The following is a 19,317-nucleotide window of genomic DNA, read 5'->3' on the forward strand; positions in this document are numbered from 1 at the left end:
GAGGTTATCACTTCTGAATTGAGGTGTATTCAGAACCACATACTATTACAGTTTTCAGCAGATCTTGGATGATTTGTGAACTATTTCAGTATGTTACCTTTCTTCGCGTGTGTCTACGGTGACCCCTCAAAAATGAAAACTAATGTGGGCACTGTGGCAAGTGTTCTCCAGGGGATTTCAAAACTATTGTGGCGTGGCGTGGGCCATAGCAATTGGGCGATACGCGGCACAACTGGTGGTCTGAAACTCGCAATCCATCCCCTAAATTCAAGGGCTCTGTTAAGATTGTCCCCCGTCTTGTTTCCTGCTGCTTGTTCCTTCTGTTTGTCAGGATTCCCCAGAACAAATCGCTTGATCCAAGACAAGGATGCTGCCCTGCATGTGGTGCGAGACAGCAGTTTTGTCTATAGCCTCTGCTTATCATTTAAGCATGCTGGTATTCATGACTGTAACAAGCTCTGTGCGAATGGCTAGTTCAAATTTATGCCTCCAAATATTGTACTGTATCTATGCACTTGACTCACAGTACCCAGTATTTGAAATGAAAATCACCCTTGTTTATTCAGAAATAGTTCATTATGCGCATTATTTATACTGATTCTGAATTTGAACTAGAAGGTAGACATTGTGTGAACCCTGAACCATCTCAGGTCTCCTGTTGTCGTACACTCTTTCAGATATTCCAGAGTCTGATTAATGTATGGCACGTACTGGTCCTAAACAAGGGATCCCCAAAGATTCTCCCCCACCACAAGAGTAAACATATATGCACAAAGGGTGTTTCTTTAAGGAACAGCAAAACTAATTGCGTTGGACCATTGTGGCGTTTCCACTCGATAACCACACGAAGTTAGTTCTTAGAGAGCGGCAAAAAGAAATGACCAATCATATTACATCATGGATCACCTAACACTTGCTAGATCATACTCAAATGGGTCCAACCTTCCTCGAGAGAAATAGCGAAATCATTGGATCCGTAACAACAGTGCACCGGATCATCGCCGACGGCGTCTAGAAGAACTAGTAAACAGATAACATTTCCAAGTTGCGCTGATCATTATCATACTTAAAGTTCATTCAGTTCAGAAAGGCTTTCCCAGTGATGAAAATTGCGTCTCTAACCCCCCTCAACAATCACATCAGCACACCAGCTCATGAGCAAGTTGCCTCCTTTTTTTATCTGTCTGAAAGCTCCATTAATCCATGTTTTAGCTGGTATCGCGTGGCAGAGCGTTGCAGAAGAAATACCATCTTTCATCCATGACATAGGGCAAAGATTTCGCAGGAGACAACAGCACTTCTATCAGATGATGATGCAAGTTGCTTGCTGGTCTCAAGAATGGCAAGTTGTTGGTAGGCCCTGGCTATCCTCAAATGGGCTCGCAGGTCAACCCCTCCACAGCCACTTACCATGCTGAGGTAGCAAGGGGAGGAAGAACACTTCTGGTGAGACAGGAAATGGTCTAGAGTGATCTGTGTCCTTCGTCGCCTGCTTGCTGGAGAAATATCTTTGCCGCAACTGGACCACTGGCTGCATGCTCCAAACAGAAAGTGCTAAGTGCTCACGCTAAGTGGCAGAGTTTCCGAATTTGGGTTCAGGACTTTGGGCGCCACTGTAGCTCGGAAGGGCAGCTCTGGGGACTACTGGCCTGATAGATTGGGAGACATGCAACTGTGGGCATCACCACAAATGGCATGAACATGTGGCGGCTGCAGGTCGTTTCCTTACTGCCATCTGCATGCATGTCGCGGTCCTACTCCGGCAATCATGCACTGCATAGGTTAGGTTACTTTGTCTGGCCATCACACTGCTAGCTGCAGAGCTTTTCTATGTGGCATCGAAGATGCATGTTCTGGTAACCGGTAGATGGATACCTTCAAGCTAGCCTTCAGCCATCGGTTCTGCGCTGACATCCGCGTCTCTCTGGGTCAGCTACTGACCTAGTGTGGCACTGATATCTTCCCATAATCCCATCGGATGGGTTCCAGAATGTGCTGATCAGGACACTTGGAACAAGGCTGCAGCAATAGTGGCCTTACCTATCAACATCTTCTGAAAAGAGGGGCTGCTGCTGGCTTTCAGCGAATCAGCATCCGTGTCCTTGTATACTGTATGATTGGTGGTGAGCAACGCACCCCAAAACTGCCGGAGCACAGCACGATCACAATTCACAGAGTCAGCTAGTGACGAGCACAAGAAATCGCTTTCCAAACTCCAATGGATCCGGGACAAGTGTCGAGGACTGGGAGCGAGCGAAGGAAGAGCATGAACGCAGTCGAGACGTGCCGGAGATTTGCTGCTCCGGCCCGTCGCCGGATCTCGTCATGCGCCGTCAGCCTGGGCCCCGGGCGCCGGAGCCAGTCCGCTATCGTCGTCCGCACGCACGGCGCGGCCGTGTGGGCGAGGGCGACGACGCCGCCGGGCAAGGAACTAAGGAAGAAGGATGGCCTCGCGCCTTCCCGGCTCGCACTCCGGCGGCGAGAAACGCGGGCCTGTCCAGCAGCACCCGAGCGACCCAGAAGCAAGCGCTTTCAATGACCTGTCCGGCCTTCCGGGCTCCCGGCCACTGCCCACTCAGTCAGGTTGAGTCACACACCCTGACGGCCCAAGTAAGCACGTTGCTGGCCGCCCGTCTGACCTCGGGAACGCGCACGGGCAGGTAGCCGGATCCGGCGTGTCCGTTCGCGCCGTGCCCATTCCCCAAGCCGTTTGCATCCTCTCCTCACGCCCAGCTGCCTTGATGTCGCGTCTCTCTTGCTTGGAAGTCTAAAGCGTACGAAAACTCTAAACAACGCCGTGATCGATGCGCGCGCCTGCAACAGCGGAACGTGCTGATGCAGCCGTCAATGGCAACCAGTAACCACCCCGGCAAGCAACAGGCAGCAACGCTGGCACCACGCGCTCTTTCAGAGTCTCGGCTCCCTCGATCTGCTGCCGCCTATCCTGATCGCAGCAGATGAACAGGACGCCAACGAGGAGGAAGCGGAGGCTCTCCCCGGCCAGCACGCAGCCGCGCCTCCTCGCCGTGGCCATCGCTGTCGGGTCCACGCTCCTCTTCCTCGTCCTCTTCCTCGTGCTCCTCTCCACCTCACCTCCCCCGGCGCCGTCGTCCCGCCTCGCCAGGGGCAGAAGATCCTCCCCCTCCACGGCGCTGCCACGCTGCGGCGACGCGGGCCTCGGGGAGCTCGGCGACGCGATGGTGTCCATGCTCCCCAAGGACCTCCCGTTCACCGTCTTCGTGCCGTCGCCGGCCTCGTTCCGCCGCGTCCTGAAGCTGCAGGGGTCCAACGCCAGCGCCGCCGCCGAGGGCGACGACAACACCTCCGCCGTCCTCTCCCGCGTGCTGGGCTTCTCCGCGGTGCCCCGGCGCCTGCTCGCCGCGGACGTGCCGCCGCGCGGGCCGGCGCGCCTCCTGGACTCCGTGTCCGGGCTGAGGATCCGCGCCTCCCGGGACGCCGCGCGCGGGGCGGTCTTCGTCAACGGCGTGCGGTCCGTGTGCGCCGACATCGTCAGGGGCGAGACCGTGGTGCACGTCGTGGCGGGCGTCCTCATGGACGCTGAGTTTGAGCGCTCGTTCACGGTGGAATCTGACGGCTGATCGTGTCATCAGACACGGTTTCCGCTTCTGCGTTTCTTTCTTTGTTCCAAAGCGGAATTTGCGCGACAATGCACAATACATTCCCAAATTCTCTAAAAAACGATATATTTGCAAATGCGAGACCATGGTGCATGTGCCATGTCATGGCGGATTCCCATCTGTTTCTGGGATGTAGCAACTTGATAGATGGATTTCGAACTCCTTTTCAATGAAAAAAGTTATCACATTTGTATACTTCCTCTATTTTTATTTACACGTCGTATTAGGTTTGTCTTAAGTCAAATTTGGTCAACTTTGACCAAATTTATAGAAAAAAAATAATAATATTTACAATAAACAATTTATTTTATTGAATCCATGAAATATATGTCGATAGCGTATAAGTTGGATATTTTTCTATAGATTTGATCAAAGTTAAATTTGACTAAGACAAACCTAATGTGATATGTAAATAAAAATGGAGAGAGTAGAAAAATCATTCAACAGAAAGGAAAAAAAAATCCAAGCAAGATCTAGAAATTAAAGCCGACAAGGGATGACCCATGTTAGCAGGGGAGCGTTAGAGCAACTTCAGCAATGATTTCTAAATTAGACCCTACGAATGCTAAATGGGGTACAGGCTTCCAAATTTGCTTCAATTTCAGCAATAGATCTCAATTCTAACTTATAAGAGCATCTCCAAGAGCTTTTCTAAAATCTACTTACTAAATCATCATTTAGAGAGTCATTTGAGTAAAAGTCATTTTCTATATCTTGTGGTAGTCTAGAGAGTAATTCTCGATCTCCATCTTTCGCTATCGCTAGCGAGAAATCTGAAAGAGTAGATTTATATTTAGATATCCAATCGAAGAAGCTGTTGAAGGTTAATTTTTAACCAAAATCTCTATTCCTAAATATATAGAGTCTTTTGGATATGCTCAAGAGCAACTTTAACAGTAGCCCTAAATCAGACCCTCCAAATACTAAATAGAGGTTGTCTTTATTATTTTTTTATTTTTAGAGGTTTCTAAATTAATTCAACTCCAACAATAGTCCTCAATTATAACTAACAATGGAGAGCTCAGTAGAGGGTCTGCTGTCCAGCATCTTTTTTTATTTCACCCTCTAGACTTTGAGATTGGAGGTTGTTTAGAGGATTTGTTAGAGTTGCTCGGCTAAATCTCCTTAAAATAGAGAGCTCAGTAGAGGGTCTGCTGTCCAGCATCTTTTTTTATTTCACCCTCTAGACTTTGAGATTGGAGGTTGTTTAGAGGATTTGTTGGAGTTGCTCGGCTAAATCTCCTCAAAATAGAGAGCCTAGTAAACGATATACTAGAGTGTATCCTTTTGATTTAACCAGCTAAACTCAATATAAGAGGCTGCTTAGAGGCCTGCTGAAGTTGCCCTCAAATGGATAGAGATGGAGAGACGAGCAAGAGCATGATGCGATTCAATCGATTGGATCCAATCGGTGCAAAAAGATAAAGGTGAGATGGCTAGAGATGGAGACACGAGCAAGAGCATTATGCGATTCAATCGATTGGTATCCATCGGATCCAATCGGTGCAAAAAGATAAAGGTGAGAGACAAATGGGTCCATTCACTCAGCCTGTAAAATGAAAACGAAAAAGAAAAATAGAAGAAATCTTTCAAATCAGAAAAATTCACGTTCGGAAAGTTTTTAAAAGACTTGCGAATCAAGAGTTCAAAGACGCAAGGCGTGCCAATTCAGTGTGAAAAAAAAAAATTTGGAACTTTTGAGATCACGTCCCCACTCTTAGCGCGAGCTGGCTGCATAAACATTGTGATGTAGTGTTATGATCCAAACACAAATGACTTAAGAAAGTTATTGTTTACTGGCCAACGCATGAGTAATAGTTTGCAGGTCTTTAATAATGTACACACGACAGTGAGAGACGTAAAGTTCAGTTTGCAACAGATAGGAGCTAATAAGTACAACCAGAAAAGATAACAGCGAACTACTCAATCTAATTTACAGATTCAAATCCACAAAACCAGAAATCCATCAGCCTAATAACATAGCAAATAATTTACAGTAATACCAAAGAGTTCAAGATGCTTTCACTAGCATAATAAATCTCCATTTATTTCGCCAACAGGAACACATCACTTTTCCTCCTTGTCCAGTAGTAGTCTCACTGAAGAAAAATAGAACAAAACCTATGATAATTCTATGTCATAATTTTTATTTTTTTCTTCAGTCTAACAGTGTCAATCTTGAAATTGGTATATGGTTAAGGACGAGTAAACTTACAAGATTGACCAAGTTACAAAATTGGTATACATGCACTAGCGTGTTCCCAATAGATGTGAAATAGTTAAGGACTAGTAAACTTACAAGATTGACCAAGTCTTTGTTCTGCATCAGAATTTTCTGCATGTCTGCAGTAATTTCATCCTGAAACTGAAATTAAAAGGTGGTAAAAATCATATCATAATAAAAAAAAATAACTAATTAATGGGCTGCAGCTCTTCTAAGACTAATTTTCATTCTAAGATATTCAATCTGACCCTTTTTGGCACGTTAGGTTCCAGGAATGCGTAAAATGTTAGGTAGATTTTAGTTCATCATGATTTCATCTTATATTTCTTTGGGACATGGCAACATTTTCTAACCCAATACAACAATTTATTTACCTGCCTCTCTTGTAATTCTCTGGACATGACAACTCTATGAAAAAAATAATTGTTCACCAAATTGGTTTGCTGTTTCCTAGTCATAATACAAGTAACGAGGACTGCGGTTTCATTTCATTATTTTTTAGCCATAAATAGTACAAACCTTGAGCCAAAGTTGTATTGTACAAGTCGAATATGAGAGTGTAAACAATTGATTCAGTTGTTTTTTCGAGAATACGCAGAAAATGATTCGGAAACTCATTATTCTGAACTTGAATACGACAAGTCAATTTAAGCAGCAGCAGCATAAATGCATGTACCAACTTTAAAATGCATAATTATGGTAAACAGTAACTATAGATTAAGAAATAACTGTACCTTGTGGGAAGTTATTACAGCTTGAGCATCAGTGCTGCTACGGAAAAACTCTCCCACAAGCTTGAAGAAGGGGACATTGATGAAAAAAAGAGAGAGAGAGATTAGAATATAATGTTAGTTCAAATATGATGAATAATTTAAAATAAATCCCAGGAGAAAACATAATGAACAAACTTAATCCCTTCGATTTTAAACATGTCCTTCTAGACTTACTAAGAAACAAAGGGAATTAAGGCAGGTAGCAAATTTGAAAAGGAGCACATTGCTCAACAATCGTTGCCATAATTATGTTGGTTAGCATGTTCACATAATTGAATAGGCATATTTGTATAGGGGCGTAAGAAGGTGCCTGCGGTTGCTGATGTTCAAGGACAAGAGATGGATGACTTGATTAACTTAACAGTGAAGAATCTACTGAACTTTCCAGGTGAGCAAAAAAGTATATCAGACAATTGTTTTTTTTGGAAAAGAAACTTGATTAAATTTTCTCATTCTTGTTCCCGTAAGATACTTTGAACCTATAAACATTATCCTTATTAATGCAACAACACATATGTTAGCATTGCATAAATCAGCCATATTTTACAGATGTAAAAGTTGCCCTGATCTCATATATTTCCCAGGAATCAATAATTTTTACTATTTACTGACAAGAGATCATTTATCCAGCACAATTTTTTCAATGTAAACATTCAAAATGCATTCAGATAAAAATAACTATGTACAAAATGAAGGGTGCTCTTAAGCTGAATTATATGTATCTAGTGATCCTAGCATACACTAACATCAATTCATCGTATGCCTTTGGAGTTTGGATATTGTTTCAACAATCAATAATAACTCTAAGAAAGCAATAATTACCTCTAATATGCCGTTTATTGCTTTTTGGAGAGCCAGCTTAACATCAGTAGAATCAAGATATCCACTTTCACAATCAACAATAAGTTCCTCCATGCTTGAAAATATCCTGTACAAAGGTTACAAAGCAAATAATTAATATCGCATTGAATTATAGCACTTATATTTGCAGTACTGTAAGACCATGTTACCAAACAACTCTTTAGCTAAGGTGATTTACAAAATAGACCTTTCACAAACACGTTGAAGAAAAGCAGAGCAGAGGAAAGGTTTTTAAATTCCCTTGTAATTCTTGGAGCCTGGAGGTTATGGAAACATTGCAATGATTGTGTTTTCAATGGTGTCTCCCCTCATGGGAGTAACCCGTGACCCCTGTGTTGGTGCCATATGGATCAGCTGACACCCTTAACTCTGGAGTAGATCGTCTGTATCTCATGTATGGCATAAATGTATGTTTAATACTCCCTCCGTTCCAAGTTATAGATCGTTTTAGCTTTTTTAGATACATAGCTTTTGCTATGCATTTAGATATACATTATGTATCTAGAAAGCTAAAACAACCAACAAATTGGAATAGAGGGAATATATGATATGTTGGAATGGGTCTTCTCTAACATACCATCTGTACTACGTCCTCTCTACTTCTAATACAAAGCACACAGCTATACTGCGTATCCGAGAGGAAAAGAAACAGGTCAAAGTAACTTTGAGTAGATAGAGTGAGAGAACTTTACTTGTTACTATCATTCCCTTCCTTCCGAACAACCTCCAAGTTTCCAAACCAGGGGAAGGCAACAGACTTTATGTACTCGAAAAATGGGTTGAATGCTGTTACTCTCTGAGGGCAGAAAGCACTGTTTATTTTTTCATTTACATCATCCTGCAATAAAAAAAACATAAGTTTTCTTTACAGCTGAATAGTAAAGGATGATGTTTGACAAACACCATAAAACCTTCCCCTCTGCTCCTTTGCCTGAAATATATTGTGGTAAACATGTCCATAAGTTATAAACAGCACAGAAGGGCTATAGTGTGAAGAAATCTTACCAAGCTCCTTGTCATGAGCAAAGTCCTCCTCGAAATTTATTTTCAGAGGCGCAAATTGTATTTCATCACAATACTTGCCATGAAAGTAAGCTGGTTCTTTCCCAAACAGCTGTTCAGGAGAGTTACACATGCGATCCACCATTGAGGAATCTTTTTCTGAACCAAGACCAATAGAGATTGAACCCATGAAGTAAAATCCTGTAGATTTCCAAGTGATTTCTGAACCTACATGGTTTAGGTAAAACAGCATGTAACTAGGAAAAGGAACACCGGGAAAAAACCGGTAGTCATCCTGACATTACAAATTAGTTCAGAGTGCAACACACACAAACCAGCGGATCCATGAATATGCTAGCTTATGCTTAATTTTATTCGACGAAGCCTACCTATGCATATGGTATGGAGAAATCAAAACCTCTAACGGATTTTGTGAATGACAACTGAATCATATATAGAGGTTCATAAACAACAAAATGGGCACTAGTTAATTTGACAAATGACACATCACCATAATCATGGGCACTGAAATCAGGCGGTGAGGCAAACATCCAAGCCACATAACAATGAAAACATGTGAAATTCCTAGATGTAAACCAGGCTATCACAATATTATGAGTCACATAAACGTCGGGTGCTGCTAATAGGAAAATTCAGTGCGAACGAAACATCAAATAGTTTTGAGAGACACCACTTGATCAATAAACGCCACATCACCGAAATCATGGGCATTGAAATCAGGCGGTGAGGCCAACAATCAAGCCACAAAAGCAACCATGTGGAATTCCTAATACTCATTGACCTGAACATATACGAAAACCACGGATTTGAACGCAATGTTATTAATGAAATAGATGATGAGGTGCTTCTAATAGAAGAATTCAGTGTGTCAGATACATTTCTAGAATTTAAGCACTGTAGCAATGTCCATACCTTTGCCGAGCTCGTACAGGCGAAGATTTGTGCCAGCTTCTTCTGGATAGATCTCGAGATTTACATACAGATTTCCATCAGTTGACTTGAGATCTCCGCTTCCCTGCTGAGGGCTGCAGCGGACGAGCGGGATCGAGCGGATAGACTCACCACCCTTCACAAAATGGAGCAGTAGCTTTTCCACCTCCGGAGGGGACGAGGTGGAGGGAAGCCCCGGGTCTTCCCGCGCCGGCAGCGAGGCCGTGGCGCCGCTCGAAGCCACTAGCGCCCGCCCGCCCGCCCGCCCGCAGGTTGCGGGGCGCACGACTCCCACCGATGGATAAGGCGGTACGGCCCGGCGGCGGCGCCATCGCGGATGATGATCTCGACGAGGAGATCAACCCTTCCCTCTCCTCCCATCCCCGCCATTGCCGAGCCGAGAAACCCTAACCCGCGGGATTTGGGGGGAACGAGGCAGGGAGGGTTGGAGGGGCAGAGGAGAATGATTTCAGTTGAGTTGAAAAGCGGGAAGCGGGAGGAGCTTCCCGCTCGGATTGGGGTCAGGAGATCGAACGGTTCCGTGCGCTTTAGGCCTTTCAAGGAGACGGTGGATGGCCACGCAAGCCATGGCAGGGAACAAGCGGCGACGTCGTCAGTATTTAGGGGGTGTTTGGTGCAGCTTCTCAACCAGCTTTTCAACATCTTTAAGCGCTTAGACAGTCAAACACCACGCTTCTATCCGCGCTTCAGAAACCAGCGCTACTCTGTGCCTTCGTAAAAGCAGCGTAGAGGAAAAGCTGAGGCCACCCCGCTTCCCACCGCTTATGCGGTCTCAACGCCCCTCTCCCGACTCCCCACGGCGCTGCGCCCCTCTCTCATCCCGTTCCTCCCTCTTGCGCCCCCCTCTCTGCTCCATGGAGAGCTAGGGTTCTGCCCCGCCCCCTGCTCCACCAAGCCGCGCCGCCCTGCCCCGCCCGCGGCCGCGCGGCGCCGCCCCGCTGCGGCCTCCGCCGCCCAGCCCCGCCCCGGGGCCCGCGCCGCCCCGCCTCCGCCGCGCCGCCCCGCCTGTTTTATGTGAGAACACTGTTTTCTTCTCTCAAAGGTAATCACGTTTTACTTGCATTGATCAAAGGGTTTTCTCCATATATGAGGGTTCGGTGCTGTTGCTACTGTTCTTTACCCCAAGATTGCAACCCTAGATTTGTGAAACAGCTGCTTAATCGTGCCTGGTCTGTTTCGTCATATCACCAAAGCTATCTGTTGTTCACACTCTCTAGCATCCTATTTGAACCGGGGGTGCTGTACGGCGAACAAATTCAACTTTATCTTACTCTTTGGATTGAGAAATTTGCCATTTACTCACTCAATAAGACGATATCCTTCTGACAGCAATACTGCTGGACCGATTCACACTTACTCTTAACCCAAATTGCATTATTGATGTAAATATTTACGATGATCTTATATAGTTTTGCAGGTACTGAGTTGCAGGAATTATCATACCTTTCTTTGAAGGTAGGCCAGGACCGCCCCGTCCCGCCCCTGCTGCCACTTCTTCAAGATCAACACCAGCAAGGTAAGGCAACGCAACTAGCTTCTGTGATCTACTTTGTGCTAATTTAAACAATTAGAGTAGCTGTAATTTAGTCACTGATGGAGAACATGTCAAAGAGCAGGAAACCAAATGCACAATGGGATCCAACTGCTGCTAAAATTTTTAATGAGATATGTGTGGAACAAGTGTTGGCAAATAATAGACCACAAGATTGTTTGAACAACAAAGGGTATGCCAATCTTATTGCCCAGTTTAATGAACGGACTGGCAGAAATTACAACCGTTCTCAAATGAAAAATCGTTGGGATGCACTGAAAAATGACTATACAACATGGAAGACACTACTCCTGGCCGCATCTGGTTTAGGGAGAGATCCAAAGACTGGTTCTATTGCAGCTGATGTTGAATGGTGGAAAGAAAAAATAGAGGTATGCAATCTTGTGCTAGGTTCTGTTATATTATATTAGTTGCATGGCTTGATTTTAAATATTATAACTAATTGTGTTTCAGGCCATGCCCGCATGCAAAAAATTTAGACTTGCTCCATTGGAGAATGAAGAAGATCTTGAAATAATGTTTAGTGGTGCGTCTTGCACCAATGTATATGCTGCTATTCCAGGAGCAAAGGAGGGAATAGCAGGAGCAAAGGAGGGAACATCAGGAGCAAATGAGAGATCAGATGGTACTGACGATGAGGTTGAGGAGGTGCTTCCATTTTCCCCGCCAGGAGCAAATGCTAAGAAAAGAGGTGCTGCTCACAAATCCCCAATGAAGAAAACAAAGAAGAATTTTAGAGACTTGCAGTTTAAACGGTTTGTGGATTCATTTGTGGAAAAAGCTAGTTCAAGCAAGTCTTCCGCAACTTCATCTCCTAATGATTATGTTAGACAAGAGATAGCAGAAATGTTGGAATCAGTTATTGAGGCTGGAGCATGTGAAGGAAGTGATGAACATTTCTATGCCACACAACTCCTCGTCAAGAAGGAGTACCGTGATGTGTTTACCGCTCTTAAGACCCCAGCTGGGAAGCTTGCATGGCTGAAGAGAACTTGGGAGGAGAGGAAGACACGCTAGACATGGCTAGCTTTGCATTGTACCATTAGTATCGTACTTTGATTTTATCTTGTTGTATGATGAACTTGGTTTTGAATGTTGAACCTGATATCAATATTTTATGGCTGATACGAAATATCTTGTATGGTTGTAATCAGTTCTGAAATCTGTGTGTTGTTATTAAATATTTTCTATGGCTGAGTTGTGCTCATTTATACAGATGGCATTCACTTCAAGTGAGTCTAATGAAACTGGGATAGCAAGTAATTCAAGTGAATCAAGTGATTGGATGTATGAAGCTGCTGCAATTGCAGCTTATGCAATGGTTGATTGTGGGACACCTTCATCTGCAAAGAAGCCAAGGAAAGTGCCGAAGGAGACAGGTTTTCAGTGGGTTCAAAGGCAGCTAAGTGATCCAGAAAGTTGCTATGACATGTTTAGAATGAGAAGGTCAGTGTTCTTCAGCTTGCATGAGGTCTTGGTGAATAATTATGGCTTAACATCTTCGGATGAGATGTGCGCAATAGAAGCTCTTGGCATGTTTCTATGGATGTTTGGTGCCCCTCAGTCAGTTCGCCAAGCAAAGCATATTTTTACGCATTCCTTAGAAACTATTAGTAGGAGGTTCAATGATGTTTTGGAAAGTGTTAACATTTTGGCTGCTGATAACATTAAACCTAAAGATCCTTCTTTTGCTGTGGTACATCCAAAAATTAGAGAGCATAGATCTTGGCCTCATTTCAAAAATTGCATTGGCGCGATAGATGGAACCCATATTGAAGTCACTGTACCAGCATCAGAGCAGGCAGTACATATGAATAGACATGGATATTGTAGTCAAAATATTATGGCTGTTTGTGATTTTGACATGAGATTCACATTTGTGGTGGCGGGATGGCCTGGATCTGCTCATGATACACGTATATGGAGGGACACTTTGTATGGCAAGTACAAGGATAAATTTCCACATCCTCCTCAAGGAAAGTTCTATCTTGTTGATTCAGGTTATCCAAATCGAAAGGGTTATCTAGCACCGTACAAAGGTCAAAGGTACCACATTCCAGAATTTCAAAATGCAGGGCAACCGATTGGATTGAAAGAGGTGTTCAACCATGCTTACTCATCACTTAGAAATGTTATTGAACGTTCATTTGAAGTCTTGAAAATGAAATGGCGCATTCTTCGAAATGTGCCAAGCTACCCAATGGAGAAGCAAACAATGATCATAATTGCTTGTATGGCGTTACATAACTTTATTAGAGATAGTAATTTGAGTGATGTGGATTTTGATAGAATGGCAGCAGATGAGACGTATATCGATGAGGATGGGGACATGGGAGCTAGTACAAGTCAATTTGTGGATGAAGAAGATATGGAAGGTGTACGTGATGCCATTGCGCAAGCATTGATGGGAGGTTACTAGATATGTAATATTTGCCAAAATAACTTATGTAACAATCATGAATTATCTAATATATAATTATTTACTTTGTGTTGTTAATTATTTTATTATTAGTTTGTTATTATAAATATATAAATATACATCTATACATACTAAATACATGTATTCAGACAACAGGGAGAGTATTTCAGTCATTTCCCACTTCTGACAGGGTTTCAGCCCATTTGTTAAGCAATCTGCCAAACATCTAACTTCTGTGACCAGCTGCTTCTTCAACCAGCTGCTTCTCTGGCCAGCTGGCTACCAGCTGGCTTCTGAACAAGTTCCAGCTATCCCAAACAGGTTCTAAAGCGACTGACACCAGGGAACCCAGCGGATGCAGAGACTGACGGTGGAACCGGATGAGTTTGTGTAATACTTAGCACCTGGATTTTTTAAGACAAAATTTCCTACTTGACACGGAGAAGTGTCAAATGAGTAGTTCCTTCCTTGGATCTGAAAAAATCTTCTTCCTATTTGATACCGAGCTCAACTTTTATTTTCAAATTGACACTCCATTTAATTTTCTATTTTAAACGCTTTGTGAAAAGACGGTTTTGCCCTTCCTAAACGTGGGCCTCACCGCTTCTTCCTTTCTCCTTCCTCTCTCTTTCTCTCCTCCCACTCTCCCATGCCCAAGCACGCCGCCATTGCCATCCCCGCCGGCGCACCCTCGTCATGCCTGTCGCCGCCTGCGCACTTCACCAGCTAGCTTCCACCTCCGCCGCCGCGGCGCTGCGGTCCACGTTAGCCCCAGCGGCTCGGCGGCACAACAGTTGGGCAAGCTCGCGGTCCGTTAGTGGGGCGGGGTGACAGCAGGGCTCGTGGCCCCGTCGGGCGGGCACGCAGCCTCTGTAGGTGTCGGACCCCTACGGCGCGGCAGCTGGGATTTCGGCCGCGTCGGGTCGGCAGCCGGGCGGCGCGTCGGGTTGGCGGCGGGGTGGCGCGCTCGGGCTGGGTACGTGATGCGACAGTACGGCGCAGCGCGGCGTGGCACCGGCGCCCAGCGGCAGCGCGGCCTAGGGAGGCGGCGAGGCGTAGAGCATGGGCGGCAGCGGCGGCCTACCAGCATGAACTGAGGCCGGAGTGCAAGGTCCGATAAGACGGTCGGCCGGGGGAGGTGTGGCCAGAGGAGGCGCACCCAGGCCCCGACGGTGTGGAGCAGAGGAGGGAGAAGGTGGTAGGATCCACATAGGTAAAACCGTTTTTTCACAAATTTTTAGATGGAAAATCCAACAGAATGTCAAATAAGGAATGAAAGTTGAGCTCGATGTCAAATAGGAAATGAACAATTTTTTAAAGCCGAGAAAGGAAAGGCTCAGTGTCAAATAGAAAATTTTATCTTTTTTAAATAATAGAGTCCATGGCCGGAGTATAAACTTATTCTGTTATTCTCTTACTGCTGCGGCGCGCCTCCTGGACTCCGTGTCGGGGCTTAGGATCCACGCCTCCAGAGACAGCCGTGCGGGATGCTTATCGTCAACAACATGCGATGGGGGGTGGTAAAAAAATTTAAATTTTAGACTAAATAATTTAAATACTAGATGGCAAATTGAATTCTAAAGAAAATATTAGAATTATAATCCGTTTACCTACTTGCGAGTGCGCCGACATGGTGAGGGGCGAGACCGTGGTGCACGTCGTGGCGGGCGTCCTCATGGACGCCGAGTTCGAGCGCTCGTTCGCGGTGGGATCTGACGGTTGATCGAGTCATCGGACACGGCTCTGCTTCTGCGTTTGTTTCTTTGTTCCGAAGTGGAATTTGCGAGAAAATGCACGATGCATTCGCAAATTCTCCAAAAAAACAATATGTTTGCAAATACTAGCATCGCTTAATCGTTTACTTGCTACACAACTCTAGACTCTGGTGCGTCGAGATTGTCAAGGGCGAGACCGTGGTGCATGTCATGGCGGATCCCCATATGTTTCCGGGATGTAGCAACTTGATAGATGGATTTCGAGCTCCGTTTGAATGAAAAAGGTTATCACAGGCGTATAGAAAATCATTCAGCAGAAAGAGGAAAAAAATCCAAGCCAATCTGGAACTTCAATTATTTCACCCCATAGCATGAGAAATTCCGAAGTCCCAGCCCAAAAGAAAATCATTTGATATATGTTTATTTATTTACTTATAAATTCATGAAAGAAATAAAAAAATAGTTTTCACCTCGTTTCTTTAGGAAACGTTCACTGCGCTGTAGTGCGGCATGAAAAATCCGCCCCGATGGACGAGTGGGCCGCACCATCTTCCACCTGGGCCGCTTCACGCCACGGCCTGATCGGCCTCGTCGCCTCTCTCTCTCTCTCTCTCTCTCTCTCTCTCTCTCTTTCTCAAGCCGCTCTGCTGGCAGTTACTCACCTTGCCTGTCTCGCGCGTCAGAATGGAAGTCGAGGACGACGACGCAGTGGCGGCGGCGGCGAGCGCGTGGCCGGGTTCAACCAGGCGCTTCCACCTCCTTCAGTTCCTCCTCCACGCCTCCAAGGTGCGCACTGTTCCATGCCCTCCGCCCCCCAACCCAACAACTGGACTCCCCGACGGAGCTAGACCTCAGCTAGCTGCTACCTCCCGTGATTTCCACGCAGCGGCTCGACCTCCAGCCCATCGTCAAGTACTCCGCGCTCGCGTTCTTCGCCGGCCGCTTCCTCCCCGCGCTCTCGAGGTGACCCATCATTCTCCGATTTTTTTTCTCTGGGTCTGGGGGACGGTTGTTCTTATTTCTAGGCCTGGCTACGTCAGGAAGATGGGCTTCTGCGGCGCGCGAAGCGGACGAGCCGTGAGGTCCTGGCTTCTCGAGCCTTTGAGGGATAGCAACCTCGAGCTCTTCGCGCTCGTCGCAGTTTGGATCGCCAGCAAGGTGAGACATTGCGAGTCTTTCCTTGATCGAATGCTTGCTTGTCGTGGGCGGTAGTATCACCTTGCTTTTCTCCGATCCGTACAATTCTTCGTTAAGATCCACGATCTGAGGCCGCTGTCAGTGAAGAGCCTCAAAGCGTTGGGCGATCGCATCATCGCCGACCAGCATTTCACGTGCCGAGACTTCGCAAATGCTGTGAGTTCATGATAAACTATTTCTTCCTTCTTATGACTGCTTACGTGTCGTGACTGAAGGTGTTTGCTGTAATGCCACAGGAATTGGTGTTCATGGAGGTAAAGCCTGGCTAAGATTATTAATGGAGAGTAGTTAATTAAATTGATTTGACCAACAATGCTATATTCTTTATATTTGTTGTGCGGTTTTCAGGTAGTGGAGCATAATATTGGATCTACAAGAATAGCTTTCATATACCTGGAGGAGCTTCTCATCCATTTCAGGTTATTTGGATTGTTTCTCATCCATATCCAATTGTTGACTTTGTTAAAGGCAAAGCCATGAAACCTCAAAATGTGAATAATTGAAGTGTATGCGAAAACTTTTTTTGGTTGTGCATCACCATTACAGTGATGAAATGTCTCGTGTCTAAATCCACCGTTTTGTACTGTCAATATTCATGCATGTAACATTACACATCAGACAGGTGAAGACATGTCAGATTTAGTCTTCTCACCCCCAGGGAGCAGCCTGTGTAGCTCTTTATAGCAGTTCTTAGTGCGCCTGTGTTGTGCTGAAATGGGACACAGTAGCGGAAATAATCTCATGTCATATATCTTATCTGGAAAATATCCTTTGACTTGTTTTCACAAGTGAAAATGACAATATGAAAACTAAAGAAGGGTTTTGTTGGATAATCAGAAAATTCCCCTAAACCCCTGTATTGGATGACTTATCTTCGCCATATCTTTACAGTTTTACTAATCCTACAAACTAAATGTCACAGGAATTATCAGTAAGAAGTGATCATATAATCTGTATTACTACTACTAATTATAGTAGTAGTATATCACCATAACTGGACTTTTTTTTATAGGACCATAACTGGACTTGGACAGCTGTGTTATAGGATAAAATATAATACTGCTACTATTTGCTTGTTGTTGACTTGGTTTAAATAAACATAAATTTATACTTGCAATTAATTCATTGATTATTTTTTCTTTCACTGCCAGGGAAATATCAAAATTAGGTGATCTTTTGGATCTGGATGTGTGCATGGAAATATTGGATGTTCTGTATGAGAATGAAGATACCTCTTTACTTTTTAACTCTCCTTGCTCACTTGCTGCTTCAACTCTTGTATGTATGCTGCATTCCTATTACACATATTTTGGAAAGAGCTGCCACCAAATTAATGCCTGACACAAAATTGTTTCATTCCTTTTCAGGTTGCTGCATATGCTATATCAGTTCCTAAGCAGACATGGGAGTTTCCAATCCTTCCTTGGGGTAAGCAACTCCAGTTTATTTAATATGATTTAATATTTTCTATCCATTTGGAAGAAAATGAATAACATTAATAGTAGCTTAGGTTTAGATTATTTTTGTTTCTAGTGCGTTAAAGAGTATTAATTTATTGCTACCTCAATCAAGACCAGCTGTTCATGTAGTAGTAATTTTAACAAGGCGTATTTAATGGATAGGCGTATGAGGTGACCCATTAAAACAACTGCATTTTGCAGTCAGGTTTGCTACATCGTATGATGAGGAGGAAATCATGAAGATTGTTCTGACAATTCTCCTGCATGTGCTCAAACCTGATGGGATCAGAGAGAAGTACGAGGGAGATTTCGATGTCAGATGTTTATTGTGAATATGTGCAGAATGTGCCCCAGTTTTGCCTTTGAGTTGTGAAGTAGTAACACCCTCAGACTGAGCACAGAAGATACATTCCTGTAGAAGACACTTCAGCCTCATTTTGTCCAGCGGTTCAAGATGTCCTGCCGCTAAAAAAAAAGATTAAGATGTCCTTAATAGCCCTGTGAAGTGTGTGAACTGAACTATATGATGATTAAAGGAATACACACACAAGCATTTCGCAATGGAACTCTGTATTGGATACAGTGATGACACGTCAAAGTAATGGAATATGCTGATGGAATGTATTGATGCAAGTTTCTAAAGTAGATCGCATATCAATATACAGATGGTCCATCAGCTCTCACTGAGATCGGCTGTGACACTCAAAATATCTGTCTGTTTTCCTAATCGAATGGAAAGACTGGTGCACAAGAGTCAAGGCCTGCTGAATCATCCAACAAAGACCATACATGGGGAGTCCGGGGATTGGTTGATGAGTGTGGTTCAGAGTATCGCCACAGTGTACAACGGGGCACTGAATGAAGCGTCAAATACGTTCAAGCAAATGAACACCACAAGCAAACATGTCTTCGAGTTTATTGACCAGTGCAACCCGAACCTCAAGTTCCCTAACCAACTATAGGTCGTGACGGGCGACAGGCTGACGGCTATCCTTGAGCTGATGAACTTCTGGTGCCAAGTCGCTGTCCACGCATGCAACTTGCAGTTTGTTTACGCTGATGCCATGCTTGTAGCTTTTGATCCAGAATTCCAAGTGCAGTCTGAACCTAAGAAAGAACTTAAAAATAGCTATCAAACTGAAGTGATTTAAAAATCTTGAACCAACCAATATCCCCTGGGTTTTCTTCAGAATTTCACATTCGCGCAGTCCGATCGCTGCGCAGGAGCTCCCGCGATTGGCCTCCGCATCACCATCCTTAAATCGGAGCCACCAACCAGAGCACTTGGTTCGCAGAGGAGAAAGGGAAAGCGCAAAAGCAGCTTCCAAAGCGATCATTCTCGTTGCGCGATCGGGACGGAGCACCTGAAGCTGAAGCCGGCAGACCGGCAGCAAGGGCCACACGTGTACGCCTCTGCAGCTCGTGCGTCGATCTCATGCTTTCTGCTTTTTTTCCTTCTTATTTTACAGGGTGAAGAGCTTGAGCCGAGCAGCTTCGGGCATGA

The 19,317-nt window shown here is 44.7% G+C and overlaps 3 protein-coding genes and 1 pseudogene across 7 annotated transcripts; 3 read left to right on the forward strand and 1 right to left on the reverse strand.

The window, feature by feature from the left end:
* Positions 1 to 2,564: 2,564 nt before the first annotated feature.
* LOC112872947 lies at positions 2,565 to 3,824 on the forward strand. Its single transcript, XM_025935984.1, has one exon. It carries the CDS (start codon positions 2,958 to 2,960, stop codon positions 3,597 to 3,599), a length of 642 nt encoding a protein of 213 aa, XP_025791769.1. The 5' UTR covers positions 2,565 to 2,957; the 3' UTR covers positions 3,600 to 3,824.
* A 1,669-nt stretch (positions 3,825 to 5,493) lies between these two features.
* Positions 5,494 to 9,916, reverse strand: LOC112873972 (tyrosine--tRNA ligase 1, cytoplasmic-like). 3 transcript variants are annotated; one of them, XM_025937093.1, is made up of 7 exons: positions 9,432 to 9,916; positions 8,502 to 8,726; positions 8,189 to 8,334; positions 7,458 to 7,563; positions 6,597 to 6,656; positions 5,938 to 6,003; positions 5,494 to 5,737 (listed from the first exon to the last, which is right to left on the reverse strand). In XM_025937093.1, the coding sequence occupies exons 2-7, from the start codon at positions 8,514 to 8,516 to the stop codon at positions 5,735 to 5,737; spliced, it is 396 nt and encodes a 131-aa protein (XP_025792878.1). In that variant the 5' UTR covers positions 8,517 to 8,726; positions 9,432 to 9,916; the 3' UTR covers positions 5,494 to 5,734. The 3 variants fall into 3 exon arrangements, with proteins under 3 accessions (XP_025792878.1, XP_025792876.1, XP_025792877.1); XM_025937091.1 differs by having other exon boundaries at positions 8,189 to 8,427; XM_025937092.1 differs by having other exon boundaries at positions 8,189 to 8,427; positions 8,502 to 9,300.
* A 1,339-nt stretch (positions 9,917 to 11,255) lies between these two features.
* LOC112873365 lies at positions 11,256 to 15,164 on the forward strand (annotated as a pseudogene).
* Positions 15,165 to 15,808: 644 nt separating this feature from the next.
* On the forward strand, positions 15,809 to 18,376 carry LOC112877432 (cyclin-J18-like). 3 transcript variants are annotated; one of them, XM_025941743.1, is made up of 9 exons: positions 15,809 to 15,942; positions 16,043 to 16,119; positions 16,182 to 16,314; positions 16,411 to 16,509; positions 16,590 to 16,607; positions 16,702 to 16,772; positions 17,505 to 17,631; positions 17,721 to 17,781; positions 18,015 to 18,376. In XM_025941743.1, the coding sequence occupies exons 1-9, from the start codon at positions 15,841 to 15,843 to the stop codon at positions 18,143 to 18,145; spliced, it is 819 nt and encodes a 272-aa protein (XP_025797528.1). In that variant the 5' UTR covers positions 15,809 to 15,840; the 3' UTR covers positions 18,146 to 18,376. The 3 variants fall into 3 exon arrangements, with proteins under 3 accessions (XP_025797528.1, XP_025797529.1, XP_025797530.1); XM_025941744.1 differs by having other exon boundaries at positions 16,197 to 16,314; XM_025941745.1 differs by having other exon boundaries at positions 17,976 to 18,100.
* The last annotated feature ends 941 nt before the right edge of the window (positions 18,377 to 19,317 follow it).

This window comes from Panicum hallii, chromosome 9 (genome assembly GCF_002211085.1).
Source record: "Panicum hallii strain FIL2 chromosome 9, PHallii_v3.1, whole genome shotgun sequence".
In the NCBI taxonomy this organism is placed as follows: Eukaryota; Viridiplantae; Streptophyta; class Magnoliopsida; order Poales; family Poaceae; genus Panicum; species Panicum hallii.

Bases quoted from the DNA above. Each gene is read 5' to 3' on its own strand.
- LOC112872947 (XM_025935984.1), top strand. From the start codon at position 2,958: ATGAACAGGACGCCAACGAGGAGGAAGCGGAGGCTCTCCCCGGCCAGC.
- LOC112873972 (XM_025937091.1), bottom strand. From the start codon at position 8,352: ATGTTTTTTTTATTGCAGGATGATGTAAATGAAAAAATAAACAGTGCT. The intron at 7,564-8,188 runs GTAAAGTTCTCT...ACCTTTGTACAG, and splicing joins GAAGGGAATGATAGTAACAA to GATATTTTCAAGCATGGAGG. The intron at 6,004-6,596 runs GTACAGTTATTT...TTTTAATTTCAG, and splicing joins CTGTAATAACTTCCCACAAG to TTTCAGGATGAAATTACTGC.
- LOC112877432 (XM_025941743.1), top strand. From the start codon at position 15,841: ATGGAAGTCGAGGACGACGACGCAGTGGCGGCGGCGGCGAGCGCGTGG. The intron at 16,315-16,410 runs GTGAGACATTGC...TTCTTCGTTAAG, and splicing joins CAGTTTGGATCGCCAGCAAG to ATCCACGATCTGAGGCCGCT. The intron at 16,773-17,504 runs GTTATTTGGATT...TTTCACTGCCAG, and splicing joins GAGCTTCTCATCCATTTCAG to GGAAATATCAAAATTAGGTG.